Source organism: Fukomys damarensis, unplaced genomic scaffold (genome assembly GCF_012274545.1).
Source record: "Fukomys damarensis isolate Sample0158 unplaced genomic scaffold, DMR_v1.0_HiC HiC_scaffold_5, whole genome shotgun sequence".
Lineage (NCBI taxonomy): Eukaryota > Metazoa > Chordata > Mammalia > Rodentia > Bathyergidae > Fukomys > Fukomys damarensis.
This window is the reverse complement of record NW_022900917.1, coordinates 72,623,378-72,642,720: the sequence shown is the minus strand read 5'-3', so window position 1 is coordinate 72,642,720 and position 19,343 is coordinate 72,623,378. Positions and strand designations below refer to the sequence as shown.

Genomic DNA, 19,343 nt, shown 5'->3' with positions numbered 1-19,343 from the left:
AAGTCATTTGTATTTTCTCCTGCTACTTCATGTATTCCTATCAGTCTTATGTTATTCTTCTTTGCATCATCTAGGAGTTGTTGGATTGATTTCTCATGATCCCTTACTGCTTTTAAGAGATCTCTCTTTTCATAGTCACTGACTGCAATCTAATTATCTTCTATATCTGAGAGTCTATCTTCACATTCTTTTATTCTATTGTATACACTTTCTATGGAGTGTTTAATCTCCTGGATATCTGTTTGAATCTGTTTTATGGATTCCATTTCTTTCCTATGTTGGGCATTTATTGTTTCCATTTCTTTCTTATGCTGGGCCTTCATGGCTTCTATCATGGTCCTGAGCTCATCTATTTTTTTGTCAGTTTCTGCTCTAGAGTCTCAAATCACGACTTCCATTTTGCTCACTATCTCTATGGTTATCTGGGAAATTATTTCTGTTTTGAATTTTTCTAGAGCCTGATTGATCTGTTTTGTTACTTCCTGTGCTTTGAGTTCAGGGTGTCCTGGTGGTTCACTGTCAGCCTTTTCATCCTCATTTGCCCTACTGTTTGCCATTGGTGAACTGGAAGTCTGTCCTTGTGTCTTGCTTGAGTGTTTTCTCATTTTAATTTTTGTTGTCAGACTGTCCTTGGTTTAATATCTGGGTTATCACCCAAATCTTCCTGATATAGTTGCACCCTAGCTTCTGTGTCTCTAAAGACCCACAGACATTCTCATCTTCATAACATCAGAGAAAACAGCTCATCAAATCAACAGCAATGCTTTATCCCAACTGATACAATCAGCAACACATTAAGATTAGGCACAACTTGGACACTGACCACCTGTGGTAGTCACTAGTCTATCACCCTTAAATCATTTGAATTAAATTGAAATCAAGAAGCAGTCCAGAACATGTCTGCAGTGAACAAAATTTCAGTATGGTGTATTTACCATTTAATGGCTCAGACAGAGCGAGGATGCAAGACCCCTGGTCTCAGTTAGCTGATGGCTGAACCCCATGACACTGACTGACCTTGGGCGGCAAGGCCCAGATTGAGTTCCCCAACCTTCTGAATGGTTGAACTCCACAACGTTCTATTACAGGTTTCCCACACCCTTTCTTTAAAGATGTTCAAAGTTGGGAACTCAGAAAAATACCCTTGATGACCACCTCTGCCTCTGCAGAGTGGGTCCAAAGACTGGCACAGTCAGGAGTTCTGAGAGTGCCCAGGGGGGTGGTGGGCTTATGGGGGTTCAGCGCTACCTTCCTGGCGCTTGAGCAATGTTGGCTGGGGTGGGAGAAGGCGTGGCTCTCCTTCCCACAGTGGATCGGGGCCCAGGCTACCTCCTGGCACTTGAGCGATGGCAGCTGGCTGCTGTGGCTTTTTTAATGAATCATTTTTGATTCCAAAAGTTAGTGGGAAAATTGTATTTGTTTTATAGAAAGTCACATTAGAATATTGTAATCATTGTAACTTGAACAGTTTTTTTCCTAAAATATATTCTTTCTTTCTGCCTTCCCCTCACTTTGTCCTTCCCTTGCTCCCCTTGTCTACTCTCCAGTCATGATCTTGGGGAAGGCTCTTCACCATTTAAAGCCACTGATTTCTCATTAGTGAAGAGGCTAATACTTTTACCTTACTAGGTGATCAGGCTTTAGTGAAATAAATCATACGAAGTGCTTAGTACACTGTCTTAAACCCAGAGTAGTCATGAAAAGGCAATCAAGTACAAAGAGATAATTTTAAAAAACTATACACAGCTTTATGCATTTATATTGAGTTTCTCATCTAGGACATTCACACAGATGCAGAGAAAAAAGTCAGCATCATTAGCACAGTCATCTTTGGGTACCCCACTGTTTTTAAACTCATCAAATTTGGTACTCAGGTGATCCCCGGTACTTGTATTTTGTTAGGCACTCAGCATTTAAGTTAGAACTTGATGGTATTGATTGCCTCATGACCCAGTACATTTCTAGCCAAAGCTTTGTTTGGTATTTTTCCTTTTGATATTCACTGAGCCTCCTGGTTCCAATTAATGATGAGTACCAAGGTACCACTGTTGTTGAAAACCATTTTGAAAGAAGGTGGCGTATGGATGGGTTCACACACTTACACAGGAGCACTTTTAAACAGTGAGGTTCATGTCAAGGATGCTGTGAGATTGGCATTTGTAAGGTTCTGATAACTGTAAATTGGCGTATGTCTTTGGACTGCAGGTCAGCATTAGGTAGCAAGACCTTGATGTGTACTAAAAATGTTCATTTTGGTAAAGATCTGTGTGGATTATAATTAGGAAATTACACGGTATACATGTGCACCACATCTGTGAATCAAGCATGTCAAGCATGATATAGACATTTCGCTTCTGAGATCATGGGTGAGGAGATTCTGGACCTGCTGGCCATGTCTTGGAATATCAGCTGCTAAGTACATAAACCCACACCATTCCAGTGGATGCCAGGGCTCTGGAGGGATCTTTTGAGTATAGTCTCAGGCCACACAGATGTGTGCAGCAGTGTCTTGTCCAGGCTGAGCTCTGAGCAGCTCCTGAGGTGATTTCTTTTGTTATCTGTCTTCTTGGAAGCCTAATTCTCTGAAATCTAAATTCCATCCCCTCCAGTCTGATAGAGTTGATGTGGTAGACTCGTCTGAGAAATTTACAACAAGAGTGCCTGGCAGTGGCTGAGGCATGTCCATTCTGTGATGCTAGGGGATTGTGTTTGTGAGTAGAAAGAGTGGCCCATGAGAGCAGGGACTGTGTATGCATTGCTGCTTGGGATTCTTGAATCACAACCCAGGTAGAGCTACCTTACCTTTCCCAAGCTGGCTCAGACTTGTCATTCTCCTGTGTCAGCATGCTGGGATCACAAGCATGTGCCACATATGTGGTTAGTTCATTTTAAAATATGAGAATGGGATAGCTTTTTCTAATTTGCACAAAGTCTTTGTGTGGAGGTCCTGGACATAGTGTTTTTATACGAGCAAAATATTTGGGGATGGAATGGTATATAATAATTAAAAGTTATTTTGTGGAAGAGTTTTTAGTGATGTGAAAGGATATGAATGATAAAACTGGACAAATGTAAAGAAATGCTGTTCAATTGCATTAAAATACATATAAAAATTAGAAGGAATTAAAATTACAAATAGGTGTGGTCATGGGATTACAGGTAGGCTTGTTTTTTTTTTTCCTACTTTGTATGTTTTATAGTGTACTTGTATCGATTGCTCTTACAATAAGAGAAAATTAAAATTGTAAGAAAATTTAAAAGCCTACGAATATCAAAGTCATTTTCTGATGACCTTGAGTTACCTATTCATCTGTCACTGACAATTTGCATCTTTATGGATAGAATGAAACCTTGTTTACGCAAATGAGAAGTGTTGGTATTTCATAGCCACAAGAACCTGAGTTTGCAGGAGAGGTTAAGAATTTCTTGATAGTATCGATTTTTTTTTTCCTTTTTTGGTGGTACCGGGGATCCATCTCAGTACCTTGCACTTGTGCCACTGAGCTAAATCCCTTGCCTATATAGTATCAAATTTAAAATGCTAAAATATTGACACTTTGTATTAATAATTACATAATGTGTGATTTATTATAGACAGTTGTCCTTTGGTACCCACAGGAAGTTGGTCCCAGGATTCATATCCCTTGGATATCAAAATCTGCAGATGTTCATCTGCTGTATATAATGGCACAGTATTTGCACCTAACCTACATACATTGTAGGTACTTTAATCTGTCAATTGCATATGATGACAATGTAAATGCTATATAAATATTTGTTATACCATATTGTTGGGCAATAATAATTACAAGACAAAAATCTATGTGGTCAGTACAGATGTAATTTTTTTTTCATCCTAGAATATTTTCAATCCAAGATTGGTTGAATACACAGTCGGTTGAATCCGTATATGTAGAACTTGTGGATATGGAGGGCTGACTGTATAGTATACATACCTTGATATTTGGATCTCTATAGAAAATGTAGTCACTAAGTATAGCAAGAGGGAGGCTTTTAATGTGACTTTACATTTTCTTCCAGTTAAAACCATTTTGTAGTAGTAAGCATGGTATCAGATGACATGGAAGCTGAGATTTGTATTCAGCCATGTACACTGTGATGTGTTTTAGGAATGATTATTGTTACAAGTACAGTATTTTAGATTCAGTGTCAAACTAGAGAAATGTGTTTTATTATAATTTTAATTGTACAAGAAAATCGTGTTAAAAGTAGATTTCCATTAATCTTCTCATATTCCTTGAGATTTGTTATTTTACAAATAAAATTGATATTTAGATAATTTAGGTAAGTGGAAGTCTTCATTTTACAAACAGTGAAGCAGATACTAAAGAATTTAAATAAGTGGACACTCAATCTGGTCTGTCTTACTCAATAGCCATGTTGCTGTATTATTTAATTATTAGAGTCTGAAGTTTTTTAATATGTGTAAACTGTTCTGCCTTCCTCTGGTAAGTTATTGTGATAAACTTTCCTTTTTTTGACTATACACATTTTGAAATTATCAAAACACTTTTGTAATCTTTTTAAAGTTTTCTGATTATGTACTTCCATTTTAAATGTCTTAACTTGCTTTAAATCTTAATATATTAACTCTGCAAAAAATAAAATAGTGCTTTCTATTTTCTAAGATTTAGTTTTCAGAACTCAAAACTAATCTATCCATAAAATATTGATCAAGAAGAACCTATTTCAGTTTTCCATTGGGTTATTTTCACACCATTTATTAAATAAAATTTTCATTCTTCATTTCTTTATGATGATACATTCCTCATTTGAAATATTGTTTTACTTTCCTGCTTATCCAAGTCCATTCTTCAAAGTTCATCTCAGACCCCAGGGCTTCAGAAAATTTTTGCTAACATCTGGTATCTATCCATTGCCTACTCTTAGTTGGAAATACACTTACTCTTTTTCTCGTAGCACTTTATGTAGATGTTTCTTTTGCTACATATTTTCCTTAAATCCTTAAATTGCCATAGTACATTATACTGTACCCTTCTAGAGTACATGGTCTTTTTCATCATAGCATCTCCTCAGCTATCTATTTGGTTATTAGGTACATAGTAAACTCTGATAAATTATTGGTGTGTGTGTGTGTGTTTTGACTTACATGCAATGGAACCTTTTTTGATTTCTCTGTTCTCCAACCCTAACTGTCAATCTGTGCAGTTCCACACAATTTTAATTGTTAATGAGAAAACTGGTACTTCTCATCTATTCTTTTGCTCTGTAGAAAAATTTTCAGTCTTGCATGTTTCTTTTTCCCAGATGAATATAGAATACTTTTTCAGGTTCTTAAATTAGAATTTACTCGTGTCTTTGTTGGAATTTAATACTACTGTGCTTCTATGGTAATTATTGTCTGATCTGGGAGCACAGTCAGTTGGCTTATTAAGAGCTTTTTTCTAAGATAGTTTTAAAGATTGTTTTGTGTATATCAAGAACACCTTAAACAAATTGAATTTGGGTAGATTTTTATCATACAACCAAATGAAGGAGTGCAACTGAAGTTTCACAGCCAGTTAGATTTATATATCACGTGAAATACTGCAAAGCTATAAACACGAGTGACAATGCTCTGAAGTTACAGCTTTATGTATTGTCTTTGCTGGAAGCACAGACATATAGTAACACCTAACTGTTGACATGAATATCTATAACATTGGATCAATGCATATTTAGCATGGCAGTGGTACTATTTGGGTAGAGCATAGGTGTTTGCCCGAATTATCACTTATGTCTAAGGTGGCATGGCTAAACCTGTACTTACTTAACTTTGCAGTCTGTGTTCTAGAGTCTCTTGAATACAGAAGGAATAGTAAATCTGATATTGCTAATGGCAGCTGAATCTTCAACATTGAGATAGTAGGCATGAGGATTTTGGGTAGTAAGAGTTTGGATGGAATATGTGAGAAAGGGTATTGAAAGAGGAATCCAGAGTTTTTAACCTGAGCAGAGCCTGTGGCAGGCTTTCTTTTAGGCAGTTTATTTGAGGACCTGTTAATAAGAAATAGAATTTGGAAAACTAAGGCAAGTAAAACAGTGAGGAGGGAGGCTAATCCAAGAGTGTATTACCGAGTTGGTCATTTATGAGCAGCTAGAGCTTGGTCCTGTGGCAGTCCTCTGAGAAGACAAGAAGGCTATGCCTTTGAGTGGGAGCAAGGGGCAATGTTTATCTAACAGTTTCTGCCCCCCATTGGTCAGGTGTTGCCTGTGGTGTTAACATTCCCAGCTTCTAAGTTTGTATGTGTTTGTGAGAGGCAGAGGAGTTTTTTAGGCATCCTTTACTTCTGCCCAAAGCTGAAGTACAGCCAAGGTGAGATGCCTCAGGTGGTATGAAAGAAAGTGTGAGGCAGGCACAAGAGGTATCCTATATCAACTCCCTTCTACCTCCCATTAAGTGCTGGCCACTTTGTCCAGCCTGCTGGCAAAGCCTCTCAAAGTGGTGGCTGGACAGTCTCCACAATAGACTTATAACAGGAGAATTAAATGGAACAATGTTCATTTATCATTTCAGTTCTCCACTGCCTATTCTAGATTTTCAGGTAGCACTTTCTAGTAGAGAGACACAGATAGACAGTTGTTTATCTTTATTAAAACTACGATACTTAGTTGTTTATCTTTTCTGTGGCATAGTTGCTGCAGCTGCCTACTTAAGAATTATCACTGGGCATGGTTGTACCATTTGAATTCCCTAGATTTTTTGGTATACTTTCTCCTGTCTCCTATGTATAACATCATCCACAGGTCCTTTTGGTTGTTAGGGTCAACTTATTGTGCAGTCCTCTACCCCCAGCCCTCAAAATGGTGATAAACCTAGGCTTGCTGGTCCAAAGTAGTTTAGAAATGAACAGACAATAAACACTGCTTCAGAATTTTGCAGTGCACTCCCTGTGTCTCTTGCACAATTCCCTTTTTTTTCTCCCCCCAGAATCAGAACATCTAAACCAGAGGAGCCTAGATTTTGGTAGTCTTACTTATATTTGTTGGTTTATTAAAACCAAAGTGAAACAAGAAAAAAAAAAAAAAACCAGAAAGACACAGGACCACATTTTTCAGCCTTTAGAAGATAGGGTACGTGTTAAGATGATTTATTCTTTTGGAAGACAGTGCCTCAGTTCTTCAAGATGTTATCCAACACTTTCATACACAGAAATTGTGTATTTGTTAAATTCAGAACTTGAGTTATAAACTAAACAGTTAGAGAAAGGTTAATAGTTAAATTAGTCAGATATTTCTTGATTTGGAACAGTGCTAGTTTAGTGTAATACCTGCAGTTACTTAGTTGCAAAGTTATAAAAAACTCAGTCTGAAGATTTCATTTTATCTAAAATTATTTTAGACCTTGAAGACTAAGCCTAGAGAGGATTTTGTAGTTAATTTGAGTTTTGCAAAATGTACCTCTGTTAAATAACAGGTTATCATCATGGGATAAGGATTTTAGTACTTGTACTAAAATTGGTTTTTAATATCTTGATAGTAAATGAACTTAAATGGTGATAACATCTCAATAATTTTAGACCTGCTACAAGAATAAAAAGGAATAACCAATTTTCCTTCTCTTGCCATACCTTGTTTCATAATCTGTGACAAGACTTGTGTATTTTTCTTGGTACTTGTGTTTGAGTGTCTTGAGGATGACATCTAGGTAGTCTTTATCATGTATTGTTGTTTTTCTAGGGCTTAACATGCTTCTTTATTCTTTGTTTTGTTTTTGGTACTGGGGATCGAACTGAGGATCTGGTACTCGCGAGACAGGTGTGGTGCCACTGAGCTAAATCCCTGGCCCAGCATGGTTCCTTATTCTGAGTAGATCCTCCATTGACAGTGGTTAAGCTAATTCAAGAAAATATATAATGTTCATGTGCTAGTATTTATGGATTTTATTTTTAAAGTTAGCTGTGATAACTTTTTTCAAAGTATAATAATGTTTTAGACTTTCTTCCTTTTTCTCTCTTTAAACAGATAGAAGGACAAGAACAGAAACACCAGCACTGGCTGAAGGTAAATATGTCTTTGGGGGAAATGATTATTCAAATACAAATGAAAAATTATTTTTAAACAAAAACCTGCATTGGTTAAATATATTTAAGGAAAATATACTATATGTTGAACTACTAAAAATACCTTGGAAATACTCTGTTGTTTAGTTTTTGGCTTAGAATAGGAAATAGTGGGGAAAACGTAAATTAATTAGAACTTTTTTTACAGCTTTCTTTCAGTAGGAGACGTATATGCTTTTCTTTGAATTCCCTTGTAAGTCATTTTAGTTATCATCAGTATAGTTCATCAGTTAAAGTCTGTGCCATTAAATTTTAGTAATTTAATATAATTTCTTCCAGACCCTATTGGAAACTAGAAAGAAAGACACCATTGTATTTTGCCTTAATAAGAATTTTACATATTACTTACTGGTTTTGGTCCTTTTCAAAAAAGTCTTTGAAGCAGAGTACTCAACAGAAAACGTAGTGACCATTAGAGCTCCTGAGTGCTGAAGCATTTGTAATATTGTCATTGTTTTTCCTGTAGTTATTTTACTTATAACCAGTTAATACATGGTAGAAAATGTATTTTTTTACAGATGTACTTTGTGTTCTTCAAGTAAAAATGCTCAATTTAAAAATGTCTTTTTTTAGCTGGGCGTGGTGGCACACGCCTGTAATCCCAGCACTCAGGAGGCTGAGGCAGGAGGATTGTTGTGAGTTCTAGACTAGCCTGGGCTACATAGTGAGTTCCAGGTCAGTCTCAACAACATAGTGAGACCCTGTCTCAAAAAACGAAACAAAACAAAACACCCCAAAAAACAAATAAAATGTCTTTTCGTGCTCTTTGTGTCATAACCATCCTGTCATTCTATTAGCACTGATAAGACTGTTACCATGATGTCCCTTCACAGTTTTTGCCACCTGTCCTGCTCTGTGTTTCAGTGCGGGAGTCCTTAACTAGTTTTTGTGCCAAGGACTCTAATAAACTGGTGAAGCTTATAATGACTGTAATAGTGATGCACGATTGTGTGAAGTAAAATGCGTAGGATTAAAAATGAAACTAGTTAGATTGAAACACTGTTAAGAAATATTTAAAATACAGGTGGTGACGGGCATGGTGGTGCAGGCCTGTAATCCCAGCATGCTGGAGGCTGAGGTAGGAGGATCACTGAGAGTTTGAGGTCAGCCTGGGCTACATATTCAAGTTTAAGGCCAGCCTGCACTACATGGTGAGACCCTGTCTCAAAAACAAACAAACAAAAAACAACAGGATTGTGATAGAGTGTTGTTTCTCATAGTATCAGCTTTAGGAACAATTCTGCTGTTCACTGTGAGTTTAAATAGTGATGGATAAATACTTGTAATTTCAATTAATGACAACTTTATAAGTACTTCTAATATTACAGTGGTTTCTAGACTATAATCGTAGTTAAAGGAAATGCTAGCTTTCATGTAGAGAAAGCTTCCTGTTCAAATTCATAGACAATTGATTGCATTTTTTCTGTGGCCCTGAGATTGAGACCCTCTGTTAGTGAAGTTAGCTTGACTTTACTTTCTCCATAATACTTGATTCAACATGTTTTATGCCCTTCATAACTGAGCTCAGAAATAGAATTACACATCCTTTAAAATAGCCTATGCTAAAGGCAGATGGTTGTGAAATAACTTTGAAGAAGGTTCTGATTGCTGGTTAGCAGTAATAGAGATACCATATTTCGTAGAGAAGTGAATAGGAAATAGATGTTAAACTTTTAATGTACCTGCCTTCAAAGGTTGTGATCTGGAAGTACAAGAAAACGAAACAACTTGTAGAAAGTCCCCAGATGTCTTGGAGTTCCTTCAGTAGCATGAACTCTGTGTAGTAATAATGGGTCAGCCTGTGCTGGGAAGAATCTGGAATGGTATCACTAAGTTCTGACGCTTATCCAGCAGCTGGTAACTGACTGGTTGCAGGGAGTAGCTATTCCTTTGGAGTTGAAGGGGTCACAATAGGGTATTTGATTTTTTTGTTTTTGTTGTCATGGCGATGGTGGTACTTGATTGATTCAGTGTGATCCGGCCCTGATGCTGTATTTTAAAGATGGTCTGAAAAGCTGTTCAGAACTATCAAGGTCATCTGAGTAAGCCCACCCTTTTCACTCATTTGTTGCTTTTGCCTAAGTCACCAAGTTTTTGTAGTCTTCACCTTTTTCCATGAAGTTCAGGATTTGAGTTACATGATTCTACAGTCATTTGACAGACCTTTGGTTTCTGCCCATTCTCATCCCCTTTGCTTCCTTTTCTCCCAGCAACTTTGGATATATGGTTAAAATATTCAGAGTAGCTTAGTGAGTTTAGGCTTATATAAATAGGTATTTCTCATATCCTGTACAAAACTTTAAAAAGTATAATAATTACATGGTATGCTCAGTGGAAAATTTTTCTTTGATACATGCATACTTTGTTCTTAATAATGGTTCAGAAATTTAGCATACTCCATAATACTAAGAAACAACTTTTTGGAAATCCCCTCCCCTCCTCTCCCTCTTCTTTTGTCTCCTTGGTCTTCCTCTGTAGTTTATGCTGGTCCTGAACTCACTGTGTAGTCAAGGCTGGCCTTCAAGGCACTTTCATCCTCCTGCCTCAGCCTTCTGAGTACTGGAATTACAGGTGTGTACCACCCTGTCAGGCTCTGAATTCAGTTTTACAATCTTATATAGTCAGTGGTATCAAGCCTTGTTATTTGAAAATAATTTGGATTATATTTTTTAAATCTGCCCAGAGGATTTGTCTCTACTCTTTAATTAAAGTAAAATAGTATTTTTAAAAGGATATAATGAAAAAAAAAATATATATGCGTGCGTGTGTGTGTGTGTGTGTGTGTGTGTGTGTGTAATGGCCGCCTTGGTAAGATCAGAATGAAACTGATGATCTCTGTTGCATTCTGTGTTGCTTATAAGAGACAGTGATATATAAGTATAAAATTATTCAAGTCCTTATCTTAAAAATTAATATCACCAAGAAGAGAAAAATGTTCTTCCTTGTTTTTATAAATTTTGTTTGGTTATAATGAGCTTAGAGAACTTATATTTAAGAGAAGGATTTTAAGTTCAATTATGTTAATTTCCACTTAAGAACAAGGGTAACATTGGTGCGCTTTTGTCCTTTATTTTATTAAATTCCTTTGTTGTGCTAGGTCACTGGTGGCAAACCTGTGGCACGGGTGCTACAGCAGTCTGTTTATTATCATTAAAAGCTCTGAAAATTTCATCATCAGTGTACTAGGCTGAAACAGACCTAACTATTGAAAGGCAGTTTTTAGTTATCATGTCTTTTCCTAATAATTATACTTTCAAAAATTTTTTTTCCTATTAAGAATTTCTTTTCTCAATTTGAAAATTTTAGTGCTAGTATTAATTTCTTTCAGGAACATCTGATAATTTTTTCAGTTTGTTTTTGATGAATTATATATATTTCTTTATGACCGTACATAATGCCATAGTATATCAAGCATGTAAGATTTCATTCATTAGAGTATCCAGGCCCTCTGCTGGACACTTTGGATAGAAAAGGTAGATTCACTAGGGAAAATGATTCTATTGCCCTTAGTTCCTTTAGTCTGTAACATTAAATGTATATAATGTATAAATGTATATAATTCATCAAAAACAAACTGAAAATTTTATCAGATGTTCCTGAAAGAAATTAATACTAAATAATAACTTGTAAATTTTATTGTCTTTCAGATGGTAACCATTATAATTACTAGAGAGGAAATGTCTTATTTGTAATTTTTGCATATTTGAGTATGTGTGTATAGTCAGATGAGTAATTTTCTTTTGACTTAAATATCTTTGAAGATACTTCAAAAATTTAATGATTTGTAAAGTGGTACAGGGATTGTTTAGTTTGGTTCTGGGAGGTCAGTAAGAATTGGAACCAGTAAGGGAAAAGTAACATCTGAGTGAATTTCAGCTCAGTACAAGGACTTGTGATTCTGGAGGGCAGGATTCATGTTGTATTAATTGTTCATCATTCAGTTACTGAAATTTCTAAATATTTTTTCTAAAGTTTGAAGTCTAAAACTTTAGTCATGCAAATATTTAATGCAATGGCTAGAAGATTGCTTGGCATGATAGAATAAATTCAGACCAAAGTTAAATGATTGGGCTTGAGGCTTTTGTGTTAGGATGGGTGGGTGATCCCTTCCTGGTCTGATTCTCTTATTCATTGGCGATTGGATATAAAGCCCCTCTATCTGATGCCTTCCAGTTCTCACAGGAACTTTAAAATTAAGAAGACACCTCAGTCCACACAAAATTAAGGGAGAATTAACTGCTGAGAATATCTTATCTTTTAATTCAAATTATGAGAGAAGGAAAGTAGAAGTACAAATTACGAAGTTACTCATTTCAGTCCTGGTGAGATAACTGTGAATGGTACTTCACTCTTGTGTGCCACATTCTGACAGATTTCCTCTTACTCGGAGAGCTGTATCTTAGCAATAGACATTTGCCTGCCAGCCTTGCTCTTTTGATTTTCTTAACCTTTGTGGAGGTTATATTTGACTTACCTTTTTATAGGTTACCTATTCCATAAGTTTACTCCCTAATTTCTAAAGTTGCCATTTGTTTCATTTGATCTAATGTTAGCTCCTTTTATGGGATGTGATTAGGTATTCTTTTTTTTAAATGAATAAGCCTTTTTGCTTGATTTGTTCATTCATTTATTCATTTGGTGCTTAAGGTGAATAGCTGAGTGACAGAATGTCTGCTAGAGGCTAGAGTTTCGAAGATGAAAAAGATAAAGACTTTTTAAATGTTTGGTAAAACTTCTATAAAGCTCTTCAAGGAGTCAACATGTTCTTTTGTTTATAAACTGTTTCAAAGAACACAGAGTTTTATATAAAATGGGCTCGATAGAAAAACCAGTAAGTTATAGGTTGGTGTTACTTGGAGTACACAGCAAAAACTTAGCAACCAAGTGTAGACATGAATGACTTGACCTAGGCTTGATCCAAGCAATGCAAAGGTTGTTTAACAGGAGAGAAGTTCATGTACTATTCATAGGTTCAATTGCAGAACAGTTGATAAGTATTAAGATGGCAATTCTGCCTCAGAATGATGCACACATTTAATGCAAAATTAAATCAAAATCCCATCAGATTTCTTTTTGTAGAATTGGACAAGCACATGGATGAATAAAAGTCTAAGATTAGGTAAGGTGATTTTGAAGAATTAGTACTTAAATTATAACTACAGATCACAAAGAGAAGATGAAAAATCAAACTATTATCACAACATCATAAAGTTAAGGCATGTTAGAGGCTGGGAGAAGGAAATATTTACCTTGTATATAAGAACAAAAAGGTTGGTATTCCAGAATTCTTAATTAGATTTCCTAAAACTGTTGGAAAGAGAAAGCATGGTGTACCATCAGAGTTGAGTTAGGAGCTCATATCAATCTGGGGATTTCAGACAGATTGGTTACAAAGGTACATATTAGAAAGGCTGGGAGAGCAAAAAGGAGAAGGTGTGAAATAAATCAGCCAAATAGTCAGAGGGAAAATAAAAGATAAATCGTACCATCATTATGCTGGAACCCATAGGCGGTATCTACCTCTAATTAGGACATTGGATATTGGCTCCACCCCATTCACCCTGCTTCAGTAACTGATAGCCTGTCCTGACCAGAAATTTCTCTCTTCCTCATCCCTTTTATATTCAGCTTCCAGTTCCTCCTGTTGACATAACCTGACAGGAACTTAGCTGGCAAGCATGTCTGAAGATTGTTAGCACTAGCAGTACAGAATAATGTCAGTGTGGGCCCAGTTCTCAGCCCAAGCTGTACAGAAAGGTAGAGATATGGGGCTGAGAGACAGTAGTAGAAAACAGTTGGTATAGGCAGTGAAGGAAATAAATGCATTTCACAAATGACATAACTGTACAAAAATGTGAACAGTTTTACTAGTAATCAAAAAAAGTACAAATTAAACCATCAGTGAGATTTCAGTCTGAAAATCTGCTTCAGTTTTGGGGGATGAAAAAGAGGAAATCTTTTAACAGTGGAACAGTGAGTTAATAGAAGAACCTTGGAGAGCAGATTATCTCCATTCAGTAAAGTTACAGCTCCCTTTGCATTTCTAGATAGCTGCCCTATAAAAACTCCTATATGTGTATAAGTATATGCAATATGTATATAGGTGTATAAAGGATAATTAGTAAAAAATTGAAAGCAAAGCTGTTTCTTTGAATTAATGCTATAGGCTATAATAGCTAAAATGAACATAATTCTCAAAAACTTTTTTGCAAAAGCCAATTTTCAAAGAATATGTACAGTATTCACAAAAATTGAAAATCAGACCAGTTTTATGTTAATGAAGAATAGTGACTTTTTAGTAAAAAGATTTTAAATGATGCAAAGGAAGCTTGATTTTAAGATAAGGATTGCCTTAGGAGAGGGAGAAGAGGAAAGTTAGCTGGGGGATGCCAGGATGTTAATTGTGCAAAAGAAGTGGAGAGGCAGCAAATATTGTCAGTTCCCTGTATCTGTAGGTTCCACTTCTATGGTTTAAAGCAACTGCAGTTGATTTGAAGGTGATAAGGGTACAGCTCAGTAGTAGAACATTTGCCTGGTGTGTATAGATCCCTGAGTTCAACTCCCAGAACCAATAGAAAAAAAGAAAAAAAAAGTTGCATTAGGATTGAATATATACTGACTTTTTCCTTGTTATTCCGCAAATAATAAAGTGTAACAAATGTTTGCATTGCACAGTATTAACATTATGAGTAACACAGAAGTGATTTAAAATATACAGGATGATGTGAGTAGGTTATATGCACATAACATTTTATGTAAAGATTTCAGTGTCTAAGGGGGTGGAGGTTCTGGCATGAATTCCCCGTGGATACCAAGAGATCCCTGTAGTATAGAAAAATGTCATAGCTTTACTCTGGGTGTTTGAGTATATGATTTTTTTTTTTTTGGTGGGTTTCTGTACTTCATTTTTTTGTGTTTTAGTCATTCTTTTTCTCCTGTCACCTACTTATTTCAGTGCTGTGGATTGAACCATGAGCCTCAGCATTATAGGCAAATGTTCTGTCACTGAACTATACCCCCATCCTCTAATTATTTCTTGAAGAAAAAGCAAATAATTAAGAATCAGCAAGCACTCTGCAAAGTATTTACTAACTTTACTAAGGTTTAATTAGGTGTTCCTTTTTCTCTGTGTTCATTGTGTCCTTTTACTTAGTTCTGTATGGAAGGAAGCATGCCACACTATTGTGTTTAGTCTCCCATTTGTCTCTGAATTAATTCCTTGAAGCCAGATATTCAGTATCTATTCAGTGATTAGCAGACGGTTGCTAAGTAAAGTTAGTGTAGTTTACAGGAAATACCATAATTACCAGGCACACTGTATGCCTTAGATACAGAGATGTTTGAGGTTGTATGTAATGGTAAATTTTTAAAAAATAGAGCACTCATGCCTTGTAGCATATATATTGGAAGTTTCCAATGCAGGTTTGGCCTTTTTTGTTGATACAAAGGAATGTATATACCTTATTTATAAATTATAAAACCTAAAAATAAGAGTCATTTAAATCCACCATTAATTAAGAAACTGGAATATTACTTAAACCTTTGACGTTATCCAATCTGATATTTCCACCCACAGTAACGAATGTTGTTAGTCATTTAGTTTAGTGGTGTAGTACACAGTTTTCTGATTTAGTTTTCTTTGGAAGGGGATTAAGACCATCTTTATTTTAAAAAGTTCATTTGTGTGTTACAAGGAACAGAAAAACACAAGCAAAGAACAGTCATTCCCAGGCATAAGCAGCTTAATTGCATATGTCCTTGGACGTCATGTATACTTTCACATGACATTTGTGTGACTGAGAGAATACAATGTGTGTCATGCTTTTCCATACATCACAGATATTCACCAACTCAAAATCCCAAAGCTACTAGAATATTTTTGGTAACCAAGAATACACTGTATCAACCCAGTTTGTTAGAAAAAATTGTATCCTGACTTCTTTGGGGACCGGAATTTCACTGAAGGTGGAAATGGCAATGGGAAATATTGGCAGAGTTATACTAAAATAGTGCATTCCCTTGATGCTCAGTTTATTATTTTATTATGTCTTGGTACTGGGAATTTAACTCAGGACCTTGCACTTGCAAGGTAAATGTGGTGCCACTAAGCTAAATCCCCTGCTCCCTTGATGCTCAATTTAAAATGAAACCTAAAGTAACAGAGTATATTATGCATGTTTCTGAGTTATCAGATATTTACAATTAAAATATTATCAAGATGGTATGTCCCCACTAAATTATGTTGTTTTTTGGGTTTTGTTGTTGTTTTGTTTTGTTTTTTTTGGTAACAGGGATCAAACTTGGGCCCTTGTGCTTGCAAGTCAGGCACTAAACCACTGAGCTAAATCCCCGGCCCTCTAAGTTACATATTTCTATAGAATAGGCAGAAGATGCATTAACATCAGCAACTCACACCAAAATGTGAATCTGAACACTGCACACTGCCCTCCTGTCTGATGCTCTCTGCCCTCTACTGCCAGCCTCATGGCAAGTCCTAACGCCCACTGTCCAGAGGTTGTTAAAGTTCGTTGTCCAAGAGGGCATCTTTTCTATTATAACAAAAGATATTTATAAGTTGGCTAATTCACTAGCTCTACTTTTTAAAAAAATCATGTTATCACTTCAGGATATCTAAAAATTTAGATGTTGTATAGAAATAAAGTGTTTGTAAATGGGGAGGAGAGGGAGGGGGTGAAGGGAGGGCAGGGACAAGGAGGAAAAAATAAGAACCAAGACCACCTGTCATGTAAAGGTGCAAGATCCCAATAATGAATGTGATTGTACTGTATACCTAAAATGTACCAATAAACTCAATAAAAGAAAAAAATTTAGATGTTGTACAATAGAATGTGAATATTTTATACAATAAGCCCAAGTACTTTGCAAAAAAATGCATAGATAAACCTATGGTTGTAATTCAAGACCATCTCCCATATACAGAGATACTAGCAAAGTGCCCTTCCTTTCACCCTCTGTTTTCTTCTTTACCACTCCGGTGACTGAGTTCAGGACCATCCAGCTCCAATGGGTGGCTTTAACAAAGGTTACTCCCAGAATACAGTATCCTAAGAACTAACAAAAGCGTATTTATATAGAGAATATTTTTGCTACTTCTAACTTATTGGGGCCTTAGATATATCCTTTAATCAATATTAACTAAAATTTAATGGGCAAAGAGTGCAGAATATCCTCTCCTCCCTGAACAGTTAGCATACTCTCCAAGACATGAAGTTAACCCGTGAAGTAACAAGAAACACCAAAGGGCATTACTTAAGACCTTCACTTTCACATGTGTGCACTTTAAACATGTAGAAAGACTAGATGTTTCCAACAAGGACTTAAATTTCTCACTCTCTGTATAGCAGCATTGAATAAATCACACACTTATACTTACCAAAGGCCATACTTGAAAATGTCATAAATAGGAACAGTTTGGCTGGGTGTGGTGGCGTATGCCTGCAATCCCAGCCCTCGGGAGGCTGAAGCATGAGAATTGCTCCAAGTTTGAGGCCAGTCTGGGTAACCTTGTGAATTCAAGGCAGGCTGAACTACATAGTGAGACCCTGTCTAAAAAATAAAAAAGGTCCTGTCTCAGAAAAACAAAACACAAGAAAAGAAAAAAGAACACTTTGGCTTAGAACATTTATTCCTTTCTCTGTCAGTCTAGGGAACTGATGTATATATACATGTAATGCCTAGAGGGAACTGTAACAATTTTACTTCCTAAGTGGCTTTAAAACAGTCTTCCTTATAAATTTTAACTTGAAATGTACTCAACATGTTCATTTACTAATTCCACTTTGTTATATGCTATCAGCATCTTTAACATACAGAAAGACCAGATGTTGTACTTTAGGACTCCTTTGTCCTTTGTGTACAACTATGTACACAGCAAAGTGCACAGACAAAAGAGTGTGGTCCGTCTTCACCAAGAACACACTGACGTCAAGCCCTTTGTACTTTGTTCTCTTCCTTCCTCCCTGAACCAGCACAAATAGAATAATGTGTGCTGCTCAGAAAAGTGCTTTGATTATTCCATTTCCAAAGGACAGTATTTTATTATTAATTGTAAGAAATGGCTATCTACAAGATTATTATTTACCATTCTACTTTTAATATGGTTTCTGCACTTCAAAATACTAAGAAAGACTAGATGTTCCACATACGGACTCATGTTTGTCCACTGTTTATACACAGTATTGAATAGACCACACATGTAGCAGTGGTTATATCTGAAAGTGTCTTGTAAGTTGGAGCATTGTGGCCTAGAATCCTTCATTTCTTTCTGTTCTTTCCTCTATCACATGTGATATAGGTACATGTGTCACATATGGGTGATTTACAGTTTCACTTCCCAAAGTCCTTTTCAGAAAATAGCCTTTCTGTAAATTTAATAAAGTATACAAAATAGTTTACTAACTCTACTTTTGTCATACATTGACAACCTTTTTAATATCCAGAGAGTAGGTATTATAAAATTAGAACACATTTGTCCAGTATATATATACTGTATTTGCAGTATTTGGAAATGTATATAAGAACAATGGCTAAGCTGAAATTTTCTAGTGTACACTAACAAAACACCTTTTGTAGTTTTTTCTCCCCACTTCCTTCAGCCCAGTGAACAAGTATACTCTACTATTCATAGAGGTGATACAATAATTTTGTACCCAGACATAGTATTTCCCATCAGTTTTTTAAAGCTATTTATAAAAACTTACTTTTCTGCTTCTAATTTTAAATATATTGAGCACTTCTAATTATCTAGAGCTAGACTTTTCATATAAGAATTTTACATGGCCTGGTATCCTAGTGAGTATTTAAAATAGCTGAAATAAAAGTTTTCTTTCTTTTTTGGGGGGGTTACTGGGGATTGAACTTGGGTCCTTGCACTTGTGAGGCAGACAGAGGCACCACTGAGCTAAGCCTTTGGCCCCTAAAAGTTTAAATTTTAAAAATACAAAGTCTTAAGTGTATCCACTAGATGTCAGCATAGGAAAGATAACAGCATAACATGTAGAATCTTAGCCAGCAGTAATGTAAGAAATTCAGTCTAACAAGTAAACTGACATATGTGAAGTCATATATTTTGTTATAGTCAAGATGAGAACTCAGGCTCCCTGATTTTTATTCTATTGTTCATATTACATTTCTTTAAGACAAGTAGCTTATTAATTGCAGGTAATTTATGAGTAAAATACGTTGATCTTAATGTTTGCTAGGAATTCATATTGAAATTTTAGTACCTCTGTGATGGTA

The 19,343-nt window shown here is 35.9% G+C and overlaps 1 protein-coding gene across 9 annotated transcripts in view; it reads left to right on the top strand.

Moving 5' to 3' along the window:
- The window catches only part of Cyrib (CYFIP related Rac1 interactor B), a 113,719-nt gene that overhangs the window by 56,980 nt on the left and 37,396 nt on the right, over window positions 1-19,343 (top strand). For 7 of the 9 annotated variants that reach the window (XM_010642866.3, XM_010642871.3, XM_010642872.3 and 4 more), the window contains one exon: window positions 7,987-8,025. In XM_010642866.3, the coding sequence (XP_010641168.1) occupies window positions 7,987-8,025 (39 nt within the window). Of the gene's footprint in view, window positions 1-3,618; window positions 3,719-7,986; window positions 8,026-19,343 lie in introns of all 9 variants that reach the window. The other 2 variants (XM_019210480.2, XM_019210481.2) reach the window with 1 other exon arrangement.